The following is a 26,761-nucleotide window of genomic DNA, read 5'->3' as shown; positions in this document are numbered from 1 at the left end:
CGCTGCAAATGAAGATTGGCCACTTCATCAATTTGATGTGAAGAATGCTTTTCTCCATGGCGAATTAAAAGAGGAAGTCTATATGGAAGCACCACCTGGATTCTCCGACAACTTTAAAAACATGGAAGTTTGTCGACTTAAAAAGGCTTTATATGTGCTAAAACAATCACCACGGGCTTGGTCTGGGAAATTTACACTATTCATGAAAAAAATATGATTTTAAACAAAGCAACTCAGATCATACTTTCTTTTTTAAACGAAAAGGAAATTTAATTACATGCTTAATCATTTATGTTGATGATATGATAATAACAGGAAATGATAAAGAGGAAATTTCTAACTTAAAAATGAACTTATTTAAAGAATTTGAAATGAAAGATTTGGACAGACTTAAGTATTTTTTTGGGGATTGAGGTATTACGATCCCAACAGGGAATATTTATCTGTCAAAAGAAGTATGTTTTTGATTTTCTTGCAGAAACAGGTATGATTGATTGTAAACCAGCTGATACTCCAATGATTCCAAACCAGAAGCTGTATATGGAAGATGAAGCTGATCTTGCTGATAAAGGGCAATACCAAAGGATGGTGGAAAAACTCATCTATCTTGCTCACACTCGGCCTGATATAGCACATGCAGTTGGAGTTGTGAGTCAATTCATGCATCAACCACAAGTTCACCATATGGAAGCCGTCATGAGAATCATCAGATACTTGAAGAAGACAGCAGATCATGGAGTTGTTTTTAAAAGATATGGACACCTAAAGACTCAAATATATACAGATGCAAGTTGGGTTGGAGAAAAAGGGGATAGAAAATCTACATCCGGATTCTTCACACTTGTTGGAGGTAATCTGGTGGCATGGAAAAGTAAGAAACAAAAAGTTGTATCTCTTTCAAGTGACGAGTCCGAATTTAGGGGAATAGCAAAGGGGGTTGTTGAAGCACTATGGATCAAGAAATTGCTGACAGAAATCGGTTTCCCTCCAAATGAGGCAATTCAAATATTATGCGACAATGAAGCAGCAATTGCCATTTCAGAGAATCCAGTTCAGCACGATCGAACCAAGCATGTGGAAATAGACCGCATTTTATTCGAGAAAAGTTAGATGGTGAAATCATCTCTCTCCCATCTATCAGATCAGAAGATCAATTAGCCGCATCCTCACCAAATCAGTCAACGGAAGACTCTTCAGTGTTCTTGGCAAGTTGATATCGGGAACCCCACTATTCAACTTGAGGGGGAGTATTAGAATGCTGCAACAAATAAAGAACTCAAAGTCAATTTACCATGTTTGGTAATTTGACCTTTGGGATCAGAAATTTAACTTTCATCCTTTCCCATTCAAGATAAGTCACAAGATTCAACTAGTAGCCAAGATAACGGATACAAGCCTGCCACCATTTCCTCAAATATCAAAAGGGGGTTCCAAAAGCATATTGGAGCCATCCCTTGTTTTAGAAATAGATGTTGACAGTTTTGTGTATAAAACATTAGTCAAACGTAAACTTAGATAATAATACAATATGTATCAATAATTCAATCAATACAAAAATCAAGTTTATACATTTAACATATCAGATTCATAGATTTAACATCGAGTGCTTGCTTCGGGTTTTGTTTCTCTATTTTATTGATGTGCACATAGGATTCTAGCTCGGTATCATTATGCGTAACATTGTATGGGTACTTTTGTACTTTGGGGTTATTATTAATAAAATTGCCGTTCAAAAAAAAAAAAAAAAAATCAATTCAATTATCCATAATAATAAATTATCAACAAAACCTAAAAAATATTGCAAATGATCATTAAGCGTATCTTAAATGGGACCAATATATTCAGCCATTTTTCTTCTCACTGATCCAAGACTGCTGGAAACTATATACTCGTATGATGTCTCTGTTGTTGATTTTGTGACAGAAAGCAGTACATTTAAGATTTACACATCTTATTGTAAAATAATGGTGACCAAAAAAACATCACTTTTCATGTCTAATTTTGTACCACGAACTGATGATGGTTTGGTACTCATCTATACATGTGTTGGTTGAAAGATAAGTAATGTAAGTCCATCTTTGAACACAATATATCAGGTTGAATCTGAATATGGTTTATTCAATAAGTCAATTAGGATCATTCGATTTTTTCATATTAAAATAGGATAACTTAATATGAGATTTATAATATCAGTGGGTAAACATGTGATTTTATAGGTTAAGGTGGACATATATGATATTATCATCTTTAGACGGGTAAATATGTAATTTTGGATGTTAATAGGGGGAAATATGATAAAATCCCAAAACATTTGATGTGGCAGTCTGTCCCGATGAGAAAAGATATCATTGTTGGGAGTGGTCTTGCAACTAAGAGTAGTGCCTACGTCCGCCCTCGTGTTGTATCTCGTGATTAATACACATATTTGAAAATGAAAGTTGTAATATTTTGTTTGTGCATATAGCTTTAAAACCTAAAATATATATTTTTATTTAATGAATATAATATGTTCTAATTTTTTGATAAATTATGTTATTGATGATAGTAATTCATTCATCGTTCTGTCTTGTGAAGATGTTTAAGGAGGTGCAGACTATCCGTCCTGAAAATTCTGTGATTGTTGGAAGAGGACTAACTATTCAACTTGAATAAGGAGTTTTCAATAAGCAGTTAATAATCGTACAATGTATAAACTTTCTATATTTTTATAGTAGCTAATTTTAATCTACATGATACATAATACATTTTAAAGATAAAATCAACTAACGATCAATCACACAAAACAAGAAATCGGATTGTGAGTAATCATCATATGATCAGTTTTATCTTCGAATAAGCTCGCATTTTGCTGCGGGGTGGTTTTGGTTGGTTAATGATCGGTTAACTGAACGTTAAAAAAATGGTTAACGGTTGATTAATTGAACGTTTAAAAGTAAATAAAGGATTGAAAAAGGATGTGAAAAAAGTTTGGTCGGTTAACAGTCGGTTAATAGAACGGTTAAAAAAGGTTAACGGTTGGTTTGTTGAACGTATAAAAAACGATTAACGGTTGGTTAGTTGAACGTTTGGAAAATAAAGGAATGAAAATCGAAAGTGAAAAAAGAAAGTGGAAAAATGTGGAAAAACTAACGATAAAAAAAAGTTTTTCGAAAAAAATTGAAACGACCCGTCCATATCACTATAGACACAATACGTTATTTATCGGTCACACAACGAAGTTTGCCCTCTATATGATATGTTTTCATAAACATTGCATGCATTTTAAGACATACTTTCTATAGAAAAAAGTTTTTCTAATATGTAGACTATATATATATATATATATATATATATATATATATATATATATATATATATATTTTCTAATATGTAGACTATATTAATATGTAGACTATATATATATATATATATATATATATATATATATATATATATATATATATATATAGTGGTAGGATCCAGTGGCGAAGCCAGGATTGCAGATGAATGGTGTCATAATATAATATTGAAACGTACCAATTCTAAAAAGAGATAAATTTTTTTAACAGCAGTTAGGAGTCACTGTCGGAGGTCCGAATGCGATGTCAGAACCCACCCACGAGATCATTTCCCTCGTATGAACCATTACTGTCCTATAGCCCCTCGGGAGAAACACCCACGACGAATCCATATGAGCATCGTGTGTGGTAAAACCCCATCGGGTGAGGTTCAAATACATAGACGTCTAAAACCTCCGAGACGCATTAAATGGGCGGGTAACTACAAAGGAAATATTTTTTGCAGCACATGGGAGTCGAATCCCTAACCTCCTGTATGAAAAGTCCGGTTACCATCAATGTACCAACACCTTACGGTTAAAAAAAAGAGATTGATTGACAAACTCTGAGTTCGTATTAAATTAAATCTAAAATCAATAAACCTTAAATTTATATAGTGCAAAATGGTAAATAAGAAATACAACGAAAAATATCTCAACCTAAATATAACAAACGAAAATTATCTCAACGGAAATATAGCAAATTTAATTGTGGGTATCGGATCTCTAGTGATGGGATGAATAGGGTAGCTTAATTTTTTCAATTGCATTACTTAAATTATATTAAATGGGTTGTACATTATTTTAAATTTCACGTTTGTAATTTTAGTTCACCGCCCAAATACGGATACAAGTATAAGGTTTTTATTGAATGGGTTACATGTTAAAAATTGATTGGTGTCATTTGTTAACCATTAGAATATTATAGAAAAAATTACGTCGTTGGTACCTGAGGTTTGTACTAACTTGCATCATAACACCTAAACTATTTTTTTTGCATCGTTGGTACCCAGGGTTTCATCTTATAACGTTCTTGGTACCCATACAAAACGGACGTTAGTATATGGGGGTTAACCCCTCACATGTGCCACACATGTGAGGGTATTTTCGTCCAAACAGAATTGTAAATTCAGATACCAATCAATTGTACGCTGTACGGAGTATTAAATTAATAATCTCTTTTTTATCTTCATAGCAAACATCTTGACTAATTAGGTGTAAATTCAGATATCAATCTAAACCTCTCTAAAAGGGGTTTTTAGAGAGAGAAAACAGAGAAGAAGGGTTGGTTTTATGTCCGCAAGTTTATTGACTGTTCTTGGGGCTCCATTGCTCTGTTTTCATTTTTCATCATTTGTTCTTGGGGGGCTCCATTGAAGCTCTGTTCTTGGATATCTTTAAGACTATTTTACAAATCATAATATTCTTTACATTTTTAACAACAAACCTTTTTTCTTTAAACATTGGGACTTCAGCAGCAAAATCACCTTCTTTTCCTTTTACCCTTCTTTTCGTTGGTACCCATGGTTTCATCCTTTTCCTTTTACCCTTCTTTTTTAACCCAACTACAACATCAAATTCATCTTTATGTTCTCTGTTGATAAAAACATAAACCCTAATTTATCTTCAACAAAAATTAAATCCAAAGAAATTTCGATTGTTGTGAAATTGGTTATTAAATGTTAACCCCCTCTAATATCAGTTGTGAGTGATTAGAAAAAAAAAAACCCAATAAATCTCAAAACCTTATTTACAGTTTGACCTCTTAATTAAGTCTGGTGGTGTTATGGTACGGTGTTCCTATTTACCACCATCATTCACAATGACTGCAAATCCCGCCACAACATAACACAGCCGACTGTTTTCAGATTATTCCCATTTAGTAATGGTATTTGTGCACACTTTGTTCTTCCATAGAGTTGTAGTAGTTTTTATTTTAACCTTTTATTTTCTTTATTCTATGACCATTAGGGTGGTAATTTGAAATTGAAATGGTGTGGATAGTGCAGATGTATGTGTGTTAATAATATCTAATTGTTTGACTTTAGTGGAAGAACACAGGTAGTAAAAGACATCAATGGAGGGGGTATAAATCCTATAATAGATGAATCAAATGCAAGGCAATTTCTGTTCGGACGAAAATACCCTCACATGTGTGGCACATGTGAGGGTTAACCCCCATATACTAACGTCAGTTTTGTATGGGTACCAAGAACGTTATATGATGAAACCTTGGGTACCAATGACGCAAAAAAAATAGTTTAGGTGTTGTGATGTAAGTTAGTACAAACCACAGGTACCAACGGCGTTATTTTTTCAATATTATACTATTAATTTCAACACTATAAGCCCAATTTATAGGTTTTCAATGGTGTCATATGACCCCATTGCTTACCATATACCTCCGCCACTGATAGGATCAAGAGGGAAATAACCATTCGGGGGGAAGCGGGGGGAAGCAAAAACTTTTTTTTTTTTTTTTCGTTTTTTGAAAAAACTTTGTTCACGAACATTATAGATGAGATGAAAATATGAACATTTAGTAGAGACACTTTGTGATAAATGTTTTTATTTTGGCGGGAAAACGCTCGAAGAAGTAATATATAACAATTATCGTGTTTTTCGAGCGTATTTTGAGGTTTTAGCTATTGGGGTTTAGATATTAGGGTTTAAATATTAGGGTTTATAGGGTTTAAATATTAGGGTTTAGAAATTTAGGGTTTAGGGTTTAGATTTAGGGTTTAGATTTAGGATTTAGATTGAGTTTTTAACACGAACGGTTTAGAGTTTAGGGTTTAGAGTTTAGGGTTTGGTGTTTTGGGTTTATGGAATAAACCCAAAACACCAAACCCTAAACCCTAAACCCTAAACTCTAAATCGGGCTAAATTTTACTTCACAAAACATAAAAAAAAAAACGTTCATATTCTTCACGAACAATATTATCTTGAATGTTATTTTTGTCGATCGTTTTCCCGCCTAAATAATAGCATTCATCACGAAGTGTCTCTTCTAAATGTTCATATTTTTGTATGATCTTGATGCCGGAAAAAAAAATTCAAAAAAAAACGAGAAAAAAAAATTTGCTTCCCCCCGATTGATTACTTCCCCATTGATCCTGCCCCTATATATATATATATATATATATATATATATATATATATATATATATATATATGTTGAGGATCATGGAGAACTAAAGGTAGTAGAGAACCCATTGAACTCGTGCAGATTGAGTCAATCTGCTACAGATTGACGGTTTTTTTTTTTTTTGCAGATTTTTTTTTCTGTGCAGATTGACTTTTTTTGTGTGCAGATTGAGTCAATCTGCGTGCAGATTGACCTTTTTTGCAGTTTTTTTTTTTTTGCAGATTGAGTTTTTTTCTGCGCAGATTGACTTTTTTTGTGCAGATTGAGTCAATCTGCTTTTTTTTGCATTTTTTTTTTTTTTGCAAATCGACTTTTTTTCTGTGCAGATTGACTTTTTTTGTGTAGATTGAGTCAATCTGCGTGTAGATTGACCTTTTTTTGCAGTTTTTTTTTTTTTTGCAGACTGACTTTTTTTTCCTGTGCAGATTGACTTCTTTTTTCCTGTGCAGATTTTTTTTTTTTTTCATAGATTGAAGCTCAATCTCCACAAAGATTGAAGTTCAATCTATGAGTTCTATGAGTTCTCCACATACTCTAGTTCTCTAGGGATCCTTTCACTATATATATATATATATATATATATATATATATATATATATATATATATATATATATATATATATATATATATATACCCGATTGGTTACTTCTCTCTTAATCCTATCACTATATATATATATATATATATATATATATATATATATATATATATATATATATATATATATATATATTCTAAAATTCTAAAACATATCTAAACAGCATAAAATATACAAAGAATTAAAACTTGTGAATAGAAACACATATTACCGCTAGGGATGTGCAAATTGAAAAGAGACATGCTTTTATCTTCAATATATCGTGATCACTTAGAGCTAAATCTAGTTCAGATGTAAGAGTTGGAAAGAGAATCTGTACAACATATGCCAACGTCAAAAGGATGTTAATTATTATTTTTTCCCTTCAACTAGATATGATATATTATGATATAATAATATACATATATATACATTGGGATGAAGTCGCCCCCAGTTGAAAGTTTTCTAACATCTTCAAATTCAAGCTTGTTAAATGCCCTGCAACATTTCAATGACAATTATTATATCAAGAGAATGGGTCAATAGCCTAGTGGTGAATGACTCACTCTCTCTTAGAGAAGGTGAGGGTTCGATTCCCACTATGTGAGGATTTTCCAAATAATTGGATCAAAAACCATTCTGTAAGACCCTAATAATAATTGTAGAGCAGTGTAATTATGGTACATGAAGTGTGGGTGACTTTGTATATTAAAACGGAGGTCAGAGAGTGATCAGGGCTAGGTGCGCTCAGCGCACACATAGGGGTGCGCGTGGCGCACTCCTCACTGTAGCCGGGTTCTGCTTGTTTTAATTAGATATTTTGATGGGCTTTTTGGTAATTTCACTTGTGGACGAGTTGGAGGCCAGTAGGTCAGATCTTGGGGTGTCATTCACTCCATTTCCAACAACCTCATCCTATCCACTTCAATTTTAGAGAGAGAGAGAGTGAGATTCTTGTGTGAGAAAGCTCAAGCAAAGGAAGAAGAAGCTAGTTTTGAGTCTTAGCTCGAATTATAAAGTTGTTCATCTCTTCTCTAGCTACGTTTTGGTTGTAGTGGTATGTTCTAACTTTAATTTCCTTACTTTGATTTTGTGTAAGGGTTAGGGTTTGAGATAGTGATGAACATAAAACCCATATTTAATAATTTTGGGTGTTCTTGAGTAAGATGGAGTCATGAAGACTCAATGGTGACTAACCTAGGGTTTCAAAATGTTAATTGATGTTTATGAGTCCTAATTGGTTAGTTAATCACTAGCACACTTAGTTAATTAGTAAATAGGTGTTAGATGGGTTAGTGGATGACCCGAAATGAGTGTGTTGACTTTAAATTAGTCAAAGGGCTAATGATTGACCTAATTGGGAAATATGGGTATGAAATACCCTAATTGTGTAATGGTTAGTGTTGTTGGACCTTAATCACTAGCTTTTAAGTGATTAATGATGGTCTTGACCCTTAAAGGGCGGTTTTGGTGAAAATGGGGCATTTAATGCATTTAAGTCATTAAATGCACATAAGTGAAATTGTTGGTATTTAGTCCAACTAGTTTTGTGTGTTGATTGAAGTACTTATTATATTAGGTACTTTGCTTTGAAGCTTGCAGAAGTATAAAACCGTCACCAAATCGTTAAAGGTGAGTGGAATGATTATATGCATATGTATGTAATGTATTTATTTGTATGCTATGGTATGAACCAAAGAGCCGGTAGTGCCATAGTATGTGCGAGCGTGCTATGATATGAACCAAAGAGCTGGTAGCGTCATAGTACGTGTGTTATAGTGTGAACCAAAGAGCCGGTAGCGCTATAGCACGATTTGTTAGGGTGTGAACCAAAGAGCCGGTAGCACCTTAGCGTTGTTAGAGTTGTGAACCAAAGAGCCGGTAGCACTCTAGCGTGAGTATGACTCGAGTTGTGATGTGAACCAAAGAGCCGGTAGCATCATGACAAATGTGTATGGTGTGAACCAAAGAGCCGGTAGCACCATGACGCGAGACTGGTTAACCATGGTTGTGTATTGTTTTGTAGCATATTATATTATGTCGATTATACGTTATTGATTACGCTAGTAGCGGTTTGTTGGAGATTATTAGCTTTGTACTTGAGATGGTATGCTAATTGTATTGCTAGCGTGTATGCGGTATATGTGTAAGTGATTGCAAGTAGGTATATTATATATATATGGGTATATTATTGCATTCACTAAGCTTTGCTTACCCTCTCGTTGTTTATCTTTTTATAGGCTCCGGCGTTGACAAGGGTAAGGGCATTCGGTTGTATTAGAGATCCCGCTTGTTGTTTAGGGGACGCTTTTGGGATGTGATAGCTTTTGGAGTTTGACCGAGACTTGGGTAGTTTAACCCCCAAACACCATGCTCATAGTGTCGTTTGGGAAATTAAACTCTTACGGTCGAACTCGTATGTTTTTGAACGAAACTCGTAAAACGGCCGTTGTGGGCCCCGTTTTGTAAAACTCATTTTATTATTGAACCGTGTGAGTTTTAACTATTATAACATGTTGTGAAAAGCGTTTCGTCTAATTATGTCAGGAAGTGGGAGATCTTTATTTGAAAATTTACAAAACCGGACAGAACTGATTGGGGCCTGTGCGCGCCGCGCACCCTGAGGTGGTGCGCGTGGCGCAATCTACTGTTATAAAAAAAAAAAAAAAAAAAAAAAATTTGTTTCGCGTGTTCGGTTGGTTATTAGTTTGGGTTGTTACAAGTGGTATCAGAGCATGGTCTAAGGGATTTAGGCGACTTGAGATAGGTGCCTAGACTTAGATTTATTTGTGTAAGCGCTTTATGCGGGACTTGTAGGAGACGGGTCGGACCGGGAGTTGATTAGTGCTTAGGTTTATGTGAACTAACCTTGCGCTAATTGTTTTGTGTTGTGTTAGCAATCATCAAGCGAGATAGACGTTGTACTAGCAAGTTAATGCGACGTGCTCGCGTAACAATGATTAGCTACCATTGTTACGGGTTCAAATCGTGTCAAACAAGCAATGTACGACGATTGTTGAGCAAGATGGGGTAGTGTGGTGTATATACATGTGTTAAGTCTTCTCGTTCGTTGCTTAACCTTTTCCGTTTTATAGTATGAAGACGAGAAACGGACCCGAGACCAATGAAGGGGGTTCGAGCGAGGATGTTGAGTTTACGGCCAAGGTTGAGGCCATTATGCAAAGGCGTCATGAGGCCTTCTTAGAGGATGTTAAGAAGATGTTCTTGGATTCGATTGACGAACAAGTAGTCAATCTAGTCAAAGAACAAGTTAAGATTGTTCTTAAAGAGGATAACGCGGGAAGGCGAGACTTCCACTATAAAAACTTCAAAAATGCTCAACCTCCCACCTTTGAAGGTGAACGAGACCCACTCAAAAGTGCTCGATGGATCTCCGATATGGAGGGGGCTTTCCGTACTAGTGAGTGCCCTCTCGATAAAAAGACGAGGTTTGGTAGTAGCATGATGAGGGGTGATGCCAAGTTGTGGTGGGACGCGAAAATCCAACTTTATGGCGAAGAACAAAGTATGAGTTTGACGTGGGATGAATTTAAAGAAGAATTTTTCAAGGAGTACCGAACTTCGGCCAATCTTTCAAAGCTTAAGGACGAGTTACGTACTTTAAGGCAAGGGTCAATGGATTTGAACACTCTCAAGTCCACTTTCTTATCAAAGACCCAATTTTGCCCGGAGTATGACGGGAACGATCATATGTTGAAAGAAGATTTCTACCGAACCTTGAATGATAACTATCAAGAAAGGATTAGTAGGAATTCGGCGAAGACTTTTGATGAACTATTTGATATCGCTAAGGGTTTTGAGTCGCTTGCTCCAAGAAAGAGTGACTTCACCTTTGGCAAAAGAAAATTTGAAGCTACTAGCCACTCGAACAAGAAGAGCAAGAGTGTGACCGAGAGCGTCGGTAGTGTGAAAAAGGGGGCTTCTAAGAGTTTTTGGCCCACGTGCTACAATTGTGGTCGACAAGGGCACTTGGCCCGTGATTGTACGAACTCATCTTCCAACAAAATCGTTTGTTTTAATTGTAACAAAGAAGGACACAAGAGGCCGGAGTGTCCCGAATTGCGCAACGATAATGTTAAACGACTAGAGAAGGCGGCGGGTACGGCTAGGGGTCGCAATTATTTGATGACCAATGAGGAAGCCAAGCAATCTAACGAAGTTGTCTCAGGTACTTTCATGGTTAATTCTAATCCGGCACGGATACTTTTTGATAGTGGTGCTAATTTGTCGTTTGTGTCTTCAAGATTTGTGCCTAAGTTAAATAAACCGCTAGTTAAGTTAAGTCGTCCGGTAGAAGTTGAAATAGCGGATGGCAAGACGGCGCTAGTGGTTGATGTGTGTAAAAATTGTAATGTTGTGTTTGGTGCCAAAAACTTTAAAATCGATCTCATTCTGATGACTTTGGATGATTTTGATATCGTTGTTGGTATGGATTGGCTCGATCATAATAGAGCCGATATTGCATGCCATGATAAGTTTATTCGGGTAAAGACCCCCAAGTGGGGGAGAGTTAATTATTCACGGTGATAAACGAAGAAGACTTGTGCCGATATGCACTTTTGCACGGGCATGTCATTTTCTTGTTAGTGGTGGCATGACTTTTCTTGCCCGTGTTGATACTCGAGATGAGCCACCATCCATTCGTGAAATTCCGGTGGTAAGTGAATTTGAAGACGTTTTTTCCGGATGAGTTACCGGGTGTTTCGGCGGAAAGACAAGTAGAATTTCGCATTGAGTTGGTTCCGGGGGCTACCCCCATTGCTAAAACTCCTTATCGTTTAGCGTCAACGGAAATGCAAGAGTTGTTAAATCAAACCCAAGAGTTGCTTGAGAAGGGTTTCATTCGACCGAGTGCTTTGCCATGGGGCGCTCCGGTTTTATTCGTGAAGAAGAAGGATGGTAGTATGCGGATGTGCATCGATTATCGGGAGTTGAACAAAGTGACGATCAAGAATCGTTATCCATTACCTCGGATTGACGATTTGTTTGACTAACTCTAAGGTGCAACGTATTTCTCTAAAATCGACCTACGGTCCGGCTATCACCAAATGCGGGTCCGTGAGGAAGATATTGAGAAAACGGCTTTTCGAAAGCGTTATGGGCATTTTGAGTTTGTGGTAATACCTTTTGTTCTTACGAATGCACCGGCGGCATTCATGGATCTTATGAACCGAGTGTGCCAACCTATGTTGGACAAGTCGGTAATTGTGTTCATTGACATACTTGTCTATTCGAAGAGTATGAAGGAACATGAACTTCATTTGCGGTGTGTGTTAAAGACGTTGCGGAAGGAGAAGTATGCTAAATTCTCCAAATGTGAATTTTGGCTGAGGGAAGTTCAATTCCTTGGCCATATTGTGAACGAAAATGGTATTCAAGTAGATCCGGGGAAGATAGAGACGGTCAAGAGTTGGGGATCACCGACTACGCCTACGGAGATCCGAAGTTTTCTCGGATTGGCCGGTTATTATCGTCGGTTTATCAAAGACTTTTCCAAGATTGCTTCTCCATTGACAAAATTGACGAGAAAGAACGTAAGATTTAATTGGGAGAACGAGCAAGAAATTGCCTTTCAATTATTAAAAGAGAAGTTATGTCAAGCTCCGGTGTTAGTGTTGCCGGAAGGGGTAGAAGACATGACGGCTTATTGTGATGGTTCTTTGAATAGGCTCGGTTGTGTTCTAATGCAAAGGGGTAAAGTCATCGCTCATGCCTCTCGACAATTAAAGGAACACGAAACGAGATATCCGACTCATGATCTTGAGTTGGCGGCGGTCGTGCATGCGTTGAAAATTTGGCGCCATTACTTGTATGGTGTCAAGTGTACGATTTATTCGGATCACAAGAGTTTGAAACATCTTTTTGATTAAAGAGATTTGAATTATCGTCAACGTACATGGATGGATGTGGTGAAAGATTATGATTGTGAAATACTTTATCATCCAGGCAAGGCGAATGTGGTCGCGGATGCGTTAAGTCGAAAGAGTCAACATCCGGCGTTACGATTGGGATTGTACGTATGATTATTATTAACGATTTTCTTGTAAAGCTTGGCGAGACTCAAATCGAAGCTTTTGTTAACAATAAGCATGAGGAACGAATCGTGGGACAAACGGAGTTTATTACCTTAGGCCCGCATGGTTTGTTATCTTTTCAAGGAAGAGTGTGGGTGCCTAAAATGGGTGATCATCGACGAGTGCTACTTGATGAAGCACATAAGTCAAAGTATTCCATTCACCCGGGCGCGACGAAAATGTATTTTGATTTGAGGAAAGAGTATTGGTGGCCGGGCATGAAACGTGATGTTAAGTATGTTGAACAATGCGTCACGTGTTTGCAAGTGAAAGCCGAACACCAAAAGCCGTATGGTAAGTTACAACCATTGGAAATTCCGAAATGGAAATGGGAGCACATTACCATGGATTTCATTACAAAATTACCAAAGACGGCGAGAACCCTATTTGACTCGATTTGGGTAATAGTTGATCGATTGACGAAGAGTGCCTTGTTTCTTCCCATTCGGGAAGCGATATCATCGGAGACTTTGGCTAAATTGTTTATCAAGGAGGTGATAGCGAGACACGGGGTTCCTATATCTATTATTTCGGATCGAGATACCCGTTTCACATCTCGGTTTTGGGAAAAGTTTCATGAAGATATGGGCACTCAATTGAAATTGAGCACGACGTATCATCCTCAAACGAACGTTCAAACCGAACGTACGAATCAAACTTTGAAGGATATGTTACGGGCGTGTATTATTGATTACGGTGGTAGTTGGGATGAGCACTTACCTTTGGTGGAATTCTCGTACAATAATAGTTATCATACTAGTATCGGGATGCCACCTTACGAGATGCTCTATGGACGGAGGTGCCGAACTCCGATTTGTTGGGGTGAAGTTGGTCAAAAAAAAATCGGGAGTATCGATTTGATCTTAGAAACGAATAGCAAGATTGATATGATTCGGGATCATTTGAAAAAGGCGCAAGATAGACAAAAGTCATATGCCGACAAGCGTAGACGAATGATTGAATTTAAAAAAGGTGACATGGTGATGCTTAAGGTTTCGCAATGGAAAGGTGTTATTCGGTTTCGAAAACGGAGAAAGTTAGCTCCTCGGTTTATTGGGCCATTTAAAATTCTAGCTCGTGTTGGTGAAGTTACGTATCGTTTGAAATTACCCGAAGAGCTTGCGGGGATCCATAATACATTTCATGTTTCCCATCTCCGTAAGTGTCTTGCGGATGATTCATCATGGGTGCCATTAGACGAGATCGAGCTAAACAATAAGCTAGAGTATATTGAGGAGCCGATTGCTATACTCGATGAGAAAGTCAAAAGGTTGAGAAATAAAGAGGTGAGAACTTTTAAAGTTCAATGGCGTCGTAGTATAGGTTCCGAGTTTACTTGGGAGCCCGAAGAGTTTGTGTTAATTTATCTTCCCTCTTGTCATGCGGCTTGGATCGCGAGGACGCGCTCCGATTCAAGTGGGGGAGAGTTGTAAAACCCTAATAATAATTGTACAGCAGTGTAATTATGGTACATGAAGTGTGGGTGACTTTGTATATTAAAACGGAGGTCAGAGAGTGATCTGGGCTGGGTGCGCTCAGCGCACACATAGGGGTGCGCGTGGCGCACTCCTCACTGTAGCCGGATTCTGCTTGTTTTAATTAGATATTTTGATGGGCTTTTTGGTAATTTCACTTGTGGGCGAGTTGGAGGCCAGTAGGTCAGATCTTGGGGTGTCATTCACTCCATTTCCAACAACCTCATCCTATCCACTTCAATTTTAGAGAGAGATAGTGAGATTCTTGTGTGAGAAAGCTCAAACAAAGGAAGAAGGAGCTAGTTTTGAGTCTTAGCTCGAGTTATAAAGTTGTTCATCTCTTCTCTAGCTACGTTTTGGTTGTAGTGGTATGTTCTAACTTTAATTTCCTTACTTTGATTTTGTGTAAGGGTTAGGGTTTGGGATAGTGATGAACATAAAACCCATATTTAATGATGTTGGGTGTTCTTGGGTAAGATGGAGTCGTGAAGACTCAATGGTGACTAACCTAGGGTTTCAAAATGTTAATTGATGTTTATGAGTCCTAATTGGTTAGTTAATCACTAGCACACCTAGTTAATTAGTAAATGGGTGTTAGATGGGTTAGTGGATGACCCGAAATGGGTGTGTTGACTTTAAATTAGTCAAAGGGCTAATGATTGACCTAATTGAAAAATATGGGTATGAAATACCCTAATTGTGTAATGGTTAGTGTTGTTGGACCTTAATCACTAGCTTTTAAGTGATTAATGATGGTCTTGACCCTTAAAGGGCGGTTTTGGTGAAAATGGGGCATTTAATGCATTTAAGTCATTAAATGCACATAAGTGAAATTGTTGGTATTTAGTCCAATTAGTTTTATTTGTTGATTGAAGTACTTATTATATTAGGTACTTTGCTTTGAAGCTTGCGGAAGTATAAAACCGTCACCAAATCGTTAAAGGTGAGTGGAATGATTATATGCATGTGTATGTAATGTATTTATTTGTATGCTATGGTATGAACCAAAGAGCCGGTAGTGCCATAGTATGTGCGATCGTGCTATGATGTGAACCAAAGAGCTGGTAGCTTCATAGTACGTGTGTTATAGTGTGAACCAAAGAGCCGGTAGCACTATAGCACGATTTGTTAGGGTGTGAACCAAAGAGCCGGTAGCACCTTAGCGTTGTTAGAGTGTGAACCAAAGAGCCGGTAGCACTCTAGCGTGAGTATGACTCGAGTTGTGATGTAAACCAAAGAGCCGGTAGCACTCTAGCGTGAGTATGACTCAAGTTGTGATGTGAACCAAAGAGCCGGTAGCGTTATGACAAATGCGTATGGTGTGAACCAAAGAGCCGGTAGCACCATGACGCGAGACTGGTTAACCATGATTGTATATTGTTTTGTAGCATATTATATTATGTCGATTATATGTTATTGATTACGCTAGTAGCGGTTTGTTGGAGATTATTAGCTTTGTACTTGAGATGGTATGCTAATTGTATTGCTAATGTGTATGCGGTATATGTGTAAGTGATTGCAAGTAGGTATATTATATATATATGGGTATAATTATTGCATTCACTAAGCTTTGCTTACCCTCTCGTTGTTTATCTTTTTATAGGCTCCGGCGTTGACAAGGGTAAGGGCATTCGGTTGGATTAGAGATCCCGCTTGTTGTTTAGGGGACGCTTTTGGGACGTGATAGCTTTTGAAGTTTGACCGAGACTTGGGTAGTTTAACCCCCAAACACCATGCTCATAGTGTCGTTTGGAAAATTAAACTCTTATGGTCGAACTCGTATGTTTTTGAACGAAACTCGTAAAACGGCCGTTGTGGGCCCCGTTTTGTAAAACTCATTTTATTATTGAATCGTGTGAGTTTTAACTATTATAACATGTTGTGAAAAGCGTTTCGTCTAATTATGCTGGGAAGTGGGAGATCTTTATTTGAAAATTTGCAAAACCGGACAGAACTGATAGGGGCCTGTGCGCGCCGCGGACCCTGAGGTGGTGCGCGTGGCGCACTCTACTGTTATAAAAAAAATAAAAATAAAAAAAATTTGTTTCGCGTGTTCGGTTGGTTATTGGTTTGGGTTGTTACACATTCTTACCGGGCCCAAATGATCCCTTGATTCCACGCATGCGAAGATTGAAACAATGACAATGCAGGTTCGTTTATCGGGTCTGGCATGCTGTGGGGAAATGGGTGATGGTGTTTCGCCAGGCTCCAGTGGGCTACCGGGAACCGCTGGATGGGTTGACAAAGTCAACACAGGGCTAACATGTCCCTGCCGATACACATGTTTTTTGAAACAATGACAATTATTATATCAAGATTCTCAATTCATGTTGAAAAACCAAGATGACAGTCAAGCTTAAAGCAAAACCTTTTGAAAAGAAGAGCTGCAATACACCGTGAATCACTGATTTCATAAATATGATCTGCAGAACATTTTGTACATTAACATAAGTAGAGCATTTCACACACATTGTAAACAAAAAAAAAACACAAATGGAAAATAAAGAAGAAATGCTTACTATTTACACTAAGAAGATCACCATAAACATGAGAAGATTCTAGGTTATTGAAAACACTCAACGGAAGAAGCCTTATAATAAGTAATGGGCAAAGGCGGTCAAATAAAGAAATCCGCAATTTTACATCATTCTCTGTGTGTAACAGGTATACTAAGGTTTACAGCTATCAAACAAAAACGTACCTAAAACATATTCAAATATACTTCAAAATTTGAATACTTAAATAGAAAATAAAGGCGTATGCTTACTCTGCTTCTGATTCTGTGTGTAACAGAATTTGCTGGAAGACTATATCAGTTTCCCTTCCTAAATGATCGCTTACATAACTTAAAAACTTGACAATAACCGGGTTTGATGGTTCAGAAAACATCTTGTCTACCAATGGCACGATCAATAATTGCCAATTCTTGACCTGAAATAAATCATAAACAAAATAATATATGAACTGATAAGGCATTAGATGAACATTATGCAGAATTTGTTACCATCAAGCACTACAAACATTCAGCTGTAAAACAAAAATTAAAATAATAACAACATTAAGAGAGGAAAATGTGGAAAGTTTAAAGAATCTCGACATCTAAGCTTACAGATTTTGCCCATTCTGGTATCAACTTCAAAACATGATCAACATCCCCCTTTTTTTGAAAAGCCAAGCAACTCTATATATATATTTATATATCGGGTCATAATCAAGAGGGAAGCACTTTTTTGAGCGGACGGGGGAAGCAATTTCTTTTTTTATCCGTTTTATGAAAAAACTTTGTTCACGAACATTATAGATTAGATGAAAATATGAATATTTAAAAAAGACAATTTGTGATGAATGTCATTATTTTGGCGGGAAAACGCTCGAAGAAAAAAATAAAAACATTCAATGCATTGAATGTTATGCTGCTGAGTTTATTTGCATCGTTTTGTTTTCGGGTTTACTACGTAAACCCTCGACCCAAAACCCTAAACTCCAAACCGTTCGTGTTAAAATATTCAATCTAAACCCTAATTTCTAAACCCTAATTTCTAAACCCAAAACCCTAATTTCTAAACCCTAATAGCTAAACCCTAATTTTTAACCCCCTAATTTCTAAACCCTGATTTCTAACCCCTTAAAAAAAACTCAGAATCAAAACATTCAATGTTTTCATTTTTTTCTTCGAGCGTTTTACCGCCAAAATAATAAGATTCATCACAAAGTGTCTTTTTTAAATATTCATATTTTCATGTGATCTTGATGCCTGAAAAAAAAATTCGAAAAAAAGGGGAAAAAATTACTTCCCCCCAAAAAAGTGCTTCCCTCTTGATTAAATCTCTCTCTCTCTCTCTCTCTATATATATATATATATATATATATATATATATAGGGGCAGGATCAATGGGGAAGTAACCAATTGGGGGGAAGCGGGGGGAAGCAAATTTTTTTTTTTTCCTTTTTTTTTGAATTTTTTTTTCCAGCATCAAGATCACACAAAAATATGAACATTTAGAAGAGACACTTCGTGATGAACGTTATTATTTAGGCGGGAAAACGATCGACAAAAATAACATTCAAGATAATATTGTTCGTGAAGAATATGAACGCTTTTTTTTAATGTTTTGTGAAGTAAAATTTAGCCCGATTTAGAGTTTAGGGTTTAGGGTTTGGTGTTTTGGGTTTATTCCATAAACCCAAAACACCAAACCCTAAACCCTAAACCCTAAACCGTTCGTGTTAAAAACTCGATCTAAATCCTAAATCTAAACCCTAAATTTCTAAACCCTAATATCTAAACCCTATAAACCCTAATATCTAAACCCTAATATCTAAACCCCAATAGCTAAAACCTCAAAATACGCTCGAAAAACACGATAATTGTTATATATTACTTCTTCGAGCGTTTTCCCGCCAAAATAAAAACATTTATCACAAAGTGTCTCTACTAAATGTTCATATTTTCATCTCATCTATAATGTTCGTGAACAAAGTTTTTTCAAAAAACGAAAAAAAAAAAAAGTTTTTGCTTCCCCCGCTTCCCCCCGAATGGTTACTTCCCTCTTGATCCTACCACTATATATATATATATATATATATATATATATATATATATATATATATATATATATATATATATATATATATATATATATATATATATATATATATATATATTATGCAACAAATATTCCATCGCATATTAGGATGCCTCCTACAACTCGACTACACAAACTATGAACATAATCACGAACCTATACTATGAACATGATCAGCATCCCCCTTTAACCCTGCCAAATACATTATATGCAAAAGAATCTAATAATTTTATCATCCAATATGATTATATTTAAATTAATTTATTATATATAATCATAGATTACAGCATACCTTCCAAACTGTAGTTTGATGCAGTGTTCTGATGATCTGAGCTGGCATTGAGATTACTGTTATGTAAAAGGAAATGAAAAATAAAAACTGTAAGCACAAATATAAGTATAGTTACATCTGAAATACTAAAAAGAGAAAGAAAAAAAAATGAAGTGTTCTATGCTCCACTAGATTGTTATCTTTATCTTTTTTTGAACTTCATTCATCTTCAAGAAAGGCAGAGTCAAGCATAAAAAAATGACATAAATCGAAATGTTTACCTTAAACAATCTAGCAACAAGGATATAACCTCGGGTTTCTGATTCTGATATGTGAGCAAGTTGAGTAATGTAGTAGTAGTTGCAGGTGAATGTAAAGAAATAAAACAAACTAGAATAATTACAGTAAAACTACGTTACAATAACCCTTAATCCAACGATCATTAATCATCCACTAAAAAGATTAGGTAATTAATCAATTTTAAATACACACCATCCCTAAAATACTGTGTTTTCAAATAATTATTTCCAATTTCAAATTCAAATCAATTATAAAATAAAAAATGGTTTAGTTTTTTTACATCGGGTGTTTAAAAAAAATAGCAAAAGGATTGTTTATCAATCAGAAATAAAAAAAAAATATCGTTGACTATAAAAATCTCTGACGAAATTGCACAAACCCTAAAAATCGCATAAACCCCAAAATTTGAACAAACCCGTTCACCATGAAGATGCTGAAAAAACAACCTGGTGAGGTCTTAGCCCAATTCGAACTGCATGCAACTATAAATTGGTTAAAGCCTTATGAATTCGCAGTTAGATTTGTTAAATGTTTAGCGCAAGTCACAATTGCTCGAGTTTGGCATGAGAAAGCAGACAAAATAATTGAGGTTTGGGTCTCTGTAGATGGTAAGTTTGTCAACACACCTGGTACTTGGTACTTCAAAACTTCTGACATTTATTATATTGGCTTAGGAAATAATAATGGAATTTGGGAAATCAAGATTCAAAATCCTAATGATAAATACTATCTTCGATATGCTGTTGTCTCGGAAGATAGGCATCACATTTTGGAATATAATTGTGAGTATGGTAATGATAGAGCTCTTGATTACTCTTTAATAGTCTACACTACATCATCGACAAGCTTTCTCGTGTTAATAACACATCCAAAGAATCCCGAAAGTTTCTTTGTGCGATTGGTATTATCTTTTCCGAATCGATTCGCAATGAATGGTTCGAGGCTGAATTTGAGGTGGTCTTTAAAACGAAAGAATCCACATTCTTTGAGCTTCCGAAGTGGATAACCGATGTGTTAGGTTTATGGAACGACATCTCGGCATGGAGCAAAGACTATACCGGAAGAAGTTTTGAGAATAGAAAAGAGAATACAAGCAACTTCATTTGTACTTGTATTAAAGCTATAGAGATCAGAGATTCAAATGTTTTTAAACTTGGTGCCAATGAATACTTCAAAGAGTTCTACTCTTATTATAGTTTAAAGATTCAAGTTTGAAAACATTTAAATCTCTGATCTCTCTAGCTTTAATATAAGCACAAATGAAGTTGCTTGCATTATTTTTTCTCTTCTCAAAACTTCTTTCGGTTTAGTCTTTGCTCCATGCTGAGATTTCGTTCCATAAACCTAACACATCGGTCATCCACTTCGGAAGCTCAAAGAAGGTGGATCCTCCCGTTTTAAATACCTTCTCAAATTCAACCTCGAACAATTCATTGCGAATCGATTCGGAAAAGATAAAACCAATCGCACAAAGAAACTTTCGGGATTCTTTGGATGTGTTATTAACACAAGAAAGCTTGTCGATGATGTACTGTAGACCATTTAGAGAGTAATCAAGAGCTCTATCATAACCATACTGACAATTATATTCCAAAATGTGATGCCTATCTTCTGAGACAACAGCATCTCGAAGATAGTACTTATCGTTAGGATTTTGAATCTTGGCTTCCCAAATTTGCTTCCCAAATTCCATTATCATTTACTAAGCCAATATAATAAATGTTAGAAGTTTTGAAGTACCGAGTGTTAACAAACTTACCATCTACAGAGACCCAAACCTCAATTATTTTGTCTGCTTTCTCATGCCCAACTCGAGCAGTTGTGACTTGCGCTAAACATTTAACAAATCTAACTGCGAATTCATAAGGCTTTAACCAATTTATAATTGCATCCAGTTCGAATCGGGCTAAGACCTCACCAGGTTGTTCTTTCAGCATCTTCATGGTGAACGGTTACTGAAAGTTGACTCATGGTAACTTCAAAATCTATGAGCCTGCGTGCAAGTATACACCAACCCAAAGCAACATGATGGTCCCCCTTCCTCGGTAAAATATCACAAAAGTTTTTTATCAACACTTCAAAAAGAACCTCGTCTTGAAATAGCCAATTGAGTATAATCATCTCCTGGTTCTTGTATTTCAAATCCTTACTTCTTAATGACTAGAAACAACAGAACAACAGAGCAACATTAACCTCCAAAACGATTTAAATATAGTGACTGTCAAATGATTTAAGTTGGATTTTACTTCATAAGGAGATGCATTTTGACTTCACATAGTCAATCTATGTAATGCTTATATCTAATTGAGATATTTACTGAGATGGACTGTCAAAGCGCCCATTGTCACTATCCAGACGTCACAAAATATCAATTCTAGTTATATATTTTGCCTAAAATCAATTACACAAACGCTGTACCCGCCGAAAATCAATTCTAGTCATTCAAATTTGATGCGAAACTAAGTTAAACGTAACTCTCAACAGAAATCACCAACATTAACTTATTCACACCTGTTTTAGGCTTCACTGAAATTTGAGATACATTTTCACTTTATAAAGTCATGCTGTGTAATCCTTACATGAAACTCTATGCAAAATTATGTAATTCCAATACTCATGTCTACAACCTAACCGATACCGATATATACATACAACCTAATTCAATTGAAAAGATACTAGACCTTTACTATTACTAGTTTCAATTTCTGTATACTTAAATTAGGTTTTACATTAGTGCTTCAAGTTGACCGTTGAATACTTTACAAAATAGAAGTGAGAATGATTACACGTACATGTTCAATCATAGGAATCATAATTTCATCAACTGGATGTTCAGTTTCAGCTCCATCTCTAACAAACTTGTGAAGTATGCGTAACGAATTCTCTAATGAAACTACACAAAATAAAATACATATTCACACATAATCATAAACACGTAACAGTTATAGCTTATGTATTTTGTATATAGATATAATAACTTACGAGTGAGCTGATTATTAGGGTTTGGGGATGATTGAAGGCGCGAAATTGAGTCAATTAGCTTTGTAGGTCGAGCGGTGAGCAGTGTTGTCATTACACGGCCAACTGTGGCTGAAACTATTGAATCCGAATCTGTATCGTTTGAATTCCATACGGTTTTGATTTGTTCGATTACACGGCCAACTGTGGCTGAAACTAGCATATATAATCTTACTTGCATCCTATGTATCACAAGAGGATATTTACATCTTTAGCTATTTAATTTTTAATGGAAGCAAAAAAACAAAACATTTAACAATTCAGTAACTAAGAAATTAAAACAATTAATAGGTACAGATAACAAGTTGAGGGCATACAGCAATGAGTCTCTGCACAAGTAAAATGAGGTGATCTAGAAGATTCCAAAGCAACAAGCTCATTTCAATATCCTTTGTGAATTCAGAAAATGAACAAATTGGCTTCACTTTTTTCTGGCCATCAACAGCATTTGGTCTAAATGATATTTTCATATTCTTTGAATTATCAGAAACGACCTCCTTTTTTTGTCAATGCTACGCTAAGAGCTATAATACAATCAGCAGCAGCAACAGAAAGACGAGTAGGTAACTCAAACCCACCCTGCAAAGTACTACAAATGCAAATATCAACTACTGCACTATAAAAGGACAGTTCTAAGTATGCACTAAAAAAGAACGTATGTGTATACCTCCCTCTTTTTATTAAAGACAGCAGATGATCGCTGCATATGCAAAGTTGCTGCAAGAACCCAGAGTACCTTTCTTTTAACCCTGCAACATAAAAAAAATACTTTAATTTATATTGGTGTTCAATAATCAATATAAAAACAAAACTAACTATCAGACATAGATTACATTAAAGTATGATTTAGAGGCAAGGTCTTGAAATATTACCGGTTACTGAAAGCTGACTCATGGTGACATCATAATCTATGAGCCTGCGTGCAAGAATACACCAGCCCAAAGCAACATGATGGTCCTCCTTCATCAGTAAAATATCACAAAAGTTCTTTATTAACACTTCAAAAAGAACCTCGTCTTGAAATAGCCAATTGAGTAGAATCATCTCCTGGTTCTTGTATTTCAAATCCTTACTTCTCAATGACTAGAAACAACAGAACAACATTAACCTCTAAAATGATTTAAATATACTGACTGTAAAATATGTGGAAATTGAAACTATATGATTTTCATATGTATAGAGTTGAGTCATGCAGTCTGATATTAAGTATGTTTAGTTGAGTTGGATTTTACTTCATATTGAGATACATTTGACTTCACATAGTCAATCTAATGCTTTATTCAAATTGAGAAAATTACTGAGGTGGACCTTCAAAGCGCCCGTTGTCACTATCTAGATGTCACAAAAACATCAATCCTAGTCATACATTTCGCCTGAATTCACCGAAAATACTCATTCAAATTTGATACGAAACTAAGTAAAAGCCAACTCTCAACAGAACAGAAATCATCATCATTAACTTATTCTCAGCTGTTTTAGGCTTCACTGAAATTTGAGATACATTTTCACTTTATAAAGTCATGCTGTGTAATCCTTGGATGAAACTCTATGAAAATTATGTAATTCCAATACTCATGTCTACAACCTAACCGATACCGATATATACATACAACCTAAATCAATTGAATAGATACTAGTGGTTTACTATTACTGGTCTTAATTTCTATATACTTAAATTAGGTTTTACATTTTTATACTTCAAATTGACCGTTGAATACTTTACAAAATAGAAGTGAGAATGATTACACGTACATGTTCAATGATAGGAATCAAAATCTCATCAACTGGCTGTTCAGTTTCAGCTCCATCTCTAACAAACTTGTGAAGTATGCGTAACGAAATCTCTAATGAAACTACACAAAATAAAATACATATTCACACATAATCATAAACACGTAACAGTTATAGCTTCTGTATTTTGTATATAGATATAATAACTTACGAGTTAGCTGATTATTAGGGTTTGGGGATGATTGAAGGCGCGAAATTGAGTCAATTAGCTTTGTAGGTCTAGCGGTGAGCACTGTTGTCATTACACGGCCAACTGTGGCTGAAACTATTGAATCCGAATCTGTATCGTTTGAATTCCATATGGTTTTGTTTTGATCGATTTCCATTTTATTTTCAGTTTTTGTGTGTGTTTGTGATATGAACTGTTCAAGGTAAAATGAGTACACCGTAACAGCTCTAGAATATTTTTGGGAAATTTACAAAACAGGCCTTTTAACTATTGTATAAGTATGAATACAGCCCCCTAACTTATAGAATTAGTAATTTTAGTCTATAACTAATATGTTTATTTATTTATTTTATTTTTCTTGTACAAACTATAGTGAATCAGAAAATTGTGTTTCTTTTTAGAGGATTGATAACGGGCCTCGTGGTGAATCTTGCTCTTGGTTTGTCCTTGAAGACACCGTCTGCAATGCCTTTTGATGAGCATTATCCTCGTTGTGTCCTTAAGCTTCGTCCTGATTGTTTTCACTAAAAAAACATTTTGTAGCACTGGTCCATTCATATTTATTTATTTATTTATGTTGCATTAGTAGGCCAATTATATGGACCCTCATCTAGACAAATCACCGAAAGGCATTTCAAATAGGGGGAAAAAGTTATGTTATTTCTTAATCTTCATATTATGATTTATTTGTTTTTGTCTTATTTGTAGGTAGGGGACATTTGTTTTGTAACCTTTTAAATTGTCAATAACAAAAATAATTGACAGCAAGCGTGAACACTTAAAAATCGGCTAATATAAACGTGAGTTAATAATAACACCACTACAGGGATTATAGCCAAAATGACCATTCCCAGCAAGTTTCTTGCGCTGGAGCCCAAAAAAAAAAAATATATTGCCAGGTTGCCCTCGCAAGACGCAAGGTGCCTTGCGAGTTGCCCTCGCAAGGCGCAAGCTTGCGTCCTTGCGTCTTGCGAACTTGCGACTTTATCTGATCAGATGTTGGATTTTCAGATAAGATTTAGTGAGATTTCTTAGATTTTTGTCGGATAAGATTTTACCCTATTTCCTGGAACATGTTATTGCACAGTCTCATAAAAATTCCATCCTTGTGCAATTCATTGATTAAAAGCACTTTAAGGTACTAATTTAAGCATTTTTCTTCACTAATTATAGTATTTATTATTTGTTTGTATGATAATTATTTTTAATTAGTTTGTTATTTACAGTTAATCTCAGTTAATATCCATGGACAGAAGAGCTAGAGCTTCACACCGACCATCACAAGGAGAGTCATCACAACAAGTTGCTAAAAGACGACGACTATTAGCCGACCGTCCCATTCTTCCTGGTATTAACGTTGTTGCTCAAGGTGGTTTTTTCGCGTACTGGCGGGGAATAGATGTTGGAGCTTTTCTATATCGTCAAGTTAATGAGTACTATCCCATACTTGTTAGGGAATTCTATGCTAACTATGTGTTTGATCCACGTAAACTGAAATGTGTTCACGTGAACATGTTTGGTTATTCCTACGATTGGACGTTGGAGGAGTTTGGTGAGATTCTGGATATTCCAGATGGAGATTTCAAGTTTTTCAGTCTTAGCAAGGATGTGAAAAAGGCCCCGAGGAGGTCAGCTACAGGAAATTCATTCTCCGCTTCTGGGTTTGTTTCGGGACTATGTAAACCTGGTTTTTACATGCCAAACAGTGGTCCTGTCATTATCAGGGAGGAAGATATTCAGGACCAGTATCAACAGATGATGAATGTCATCAAGAAAAATGTCATGTTTCGAGATGATGCTGATGTGGAGCTATCTATAACTGAAGTTTTGATTTTGATGTGTTTGCTCTAACAAATCCCAATTAATCTGGCATATGTGGTTGCTAATCGGATGGCAGGATTGTCTGCAGCTGGTGCGAGTGGATTGCCGTATGGCATGTTGTTGAACAACTTCTTTGCTGATGAAGACGAGTTGGTGTATCCTTCTGATCGAGAGGTGTTGAATGCTCAGATTA

At 35.9% G+C, this 26,761-nt stretch overlaps 2 protein-coding genes across 9 annotated transcripts; one reads left to right on the top strand and one right to left on the bottom strand.

The window, feature by feature from the left end:
• The first annotated feature begins 684 nt into the window (after positions 1–684).
• LOC139874305 (secreted RxLR effector protein 161-like) lies at positions 685–1,110 on the top strand. The gene has a single exon (XM_071861751.1). The coding sequence runs from the start codon at positions 685–687 to the stop codon at positions 1,108–1,110; it is 426 nt and encodes a 141-aa protein (XP_071717852.1).
• Positions 1,111–16,812: 15,702 nt separating this feature from the next.
• On the bottom strand, positions 16,813–24,919 carry LOC139877877 (uncharacterized). Of its 8 annotated transcripts, none has more exons than XM_071865273.1 (13): positions 24,730–24,919; positions 24,540–24,640; positions 23,660–23,870; positions 23,455–23,536; positions 23,105–23,376; positions 22,752–22,969; positions 22,562–22,662; positions 19,491–21,929; positions 19,355–19,390; positions 17,722–17,793; positions 17,132–17,543; positions 16,981–17,035; positions 16,832–16,881 (listed from the first exon to the last, which is right to left on the bottom strand). In XM_071865273.1, exons 1-5 carry the CDS (start codon positions 24,902–24,904, stop codon positions 23,271–23,273), a joined length of 675 nt encoding a protein of 224 aa, XP_071721374.1. In that variant the 5' UTR covers positions 24,905–24,919; the 3' UTR covers positions 16,832–16,881; positions 16,981–17,035; positions 17,132–17,543; positions 17,722–17,793; positions 19,355–19,390; positions 19,491–21,929; positions 22,562–22,662; positions 22,752–22,969; positions 23,105–23,270. The 8 variants fall into 8 exon arrangements, with proteins under 8 accessions (XP_071721378.1, XP_071721374.1, XP_071721377.1 ...); XM_071865276.1 differs by lacking the exon at positions 17,722–17,793 and having other exon boundaries at positions 17,132–17,263; positions 17,380–17,543; XM_071865275.1 differs by lacking the exon at positions 17,722–17,793 and having other exon boundaries at positions 19,491–19,546; positions 19,751–21,929.
• Positions 24,920–26,761: the final 1,842 nt, after the last annotated feature.

Source organism: Rutidosis leptorrhynchoides, chromosome 11, assembly GCF_046630445.1.
Source record: "Rutidosis leptorrhynchoides isolate AG116_Rl617_1_P2 chromosome 11, CSIRO_AGI_Rlap_v1, whole genome shotgun sequence".
Lineage (NCBI taxonomy): Eukaryota > Viridiplantae > Streptophyta > Magnoliopsida > Asterales > Asteraceae > Rutidosis > Rutidosis leptorrhynchoides.
The sequence above is the reverse complement of the archived record's forward strand: the minus strand, read 5'-3'. Positions and strand labels throughout refer to the sequence as shown.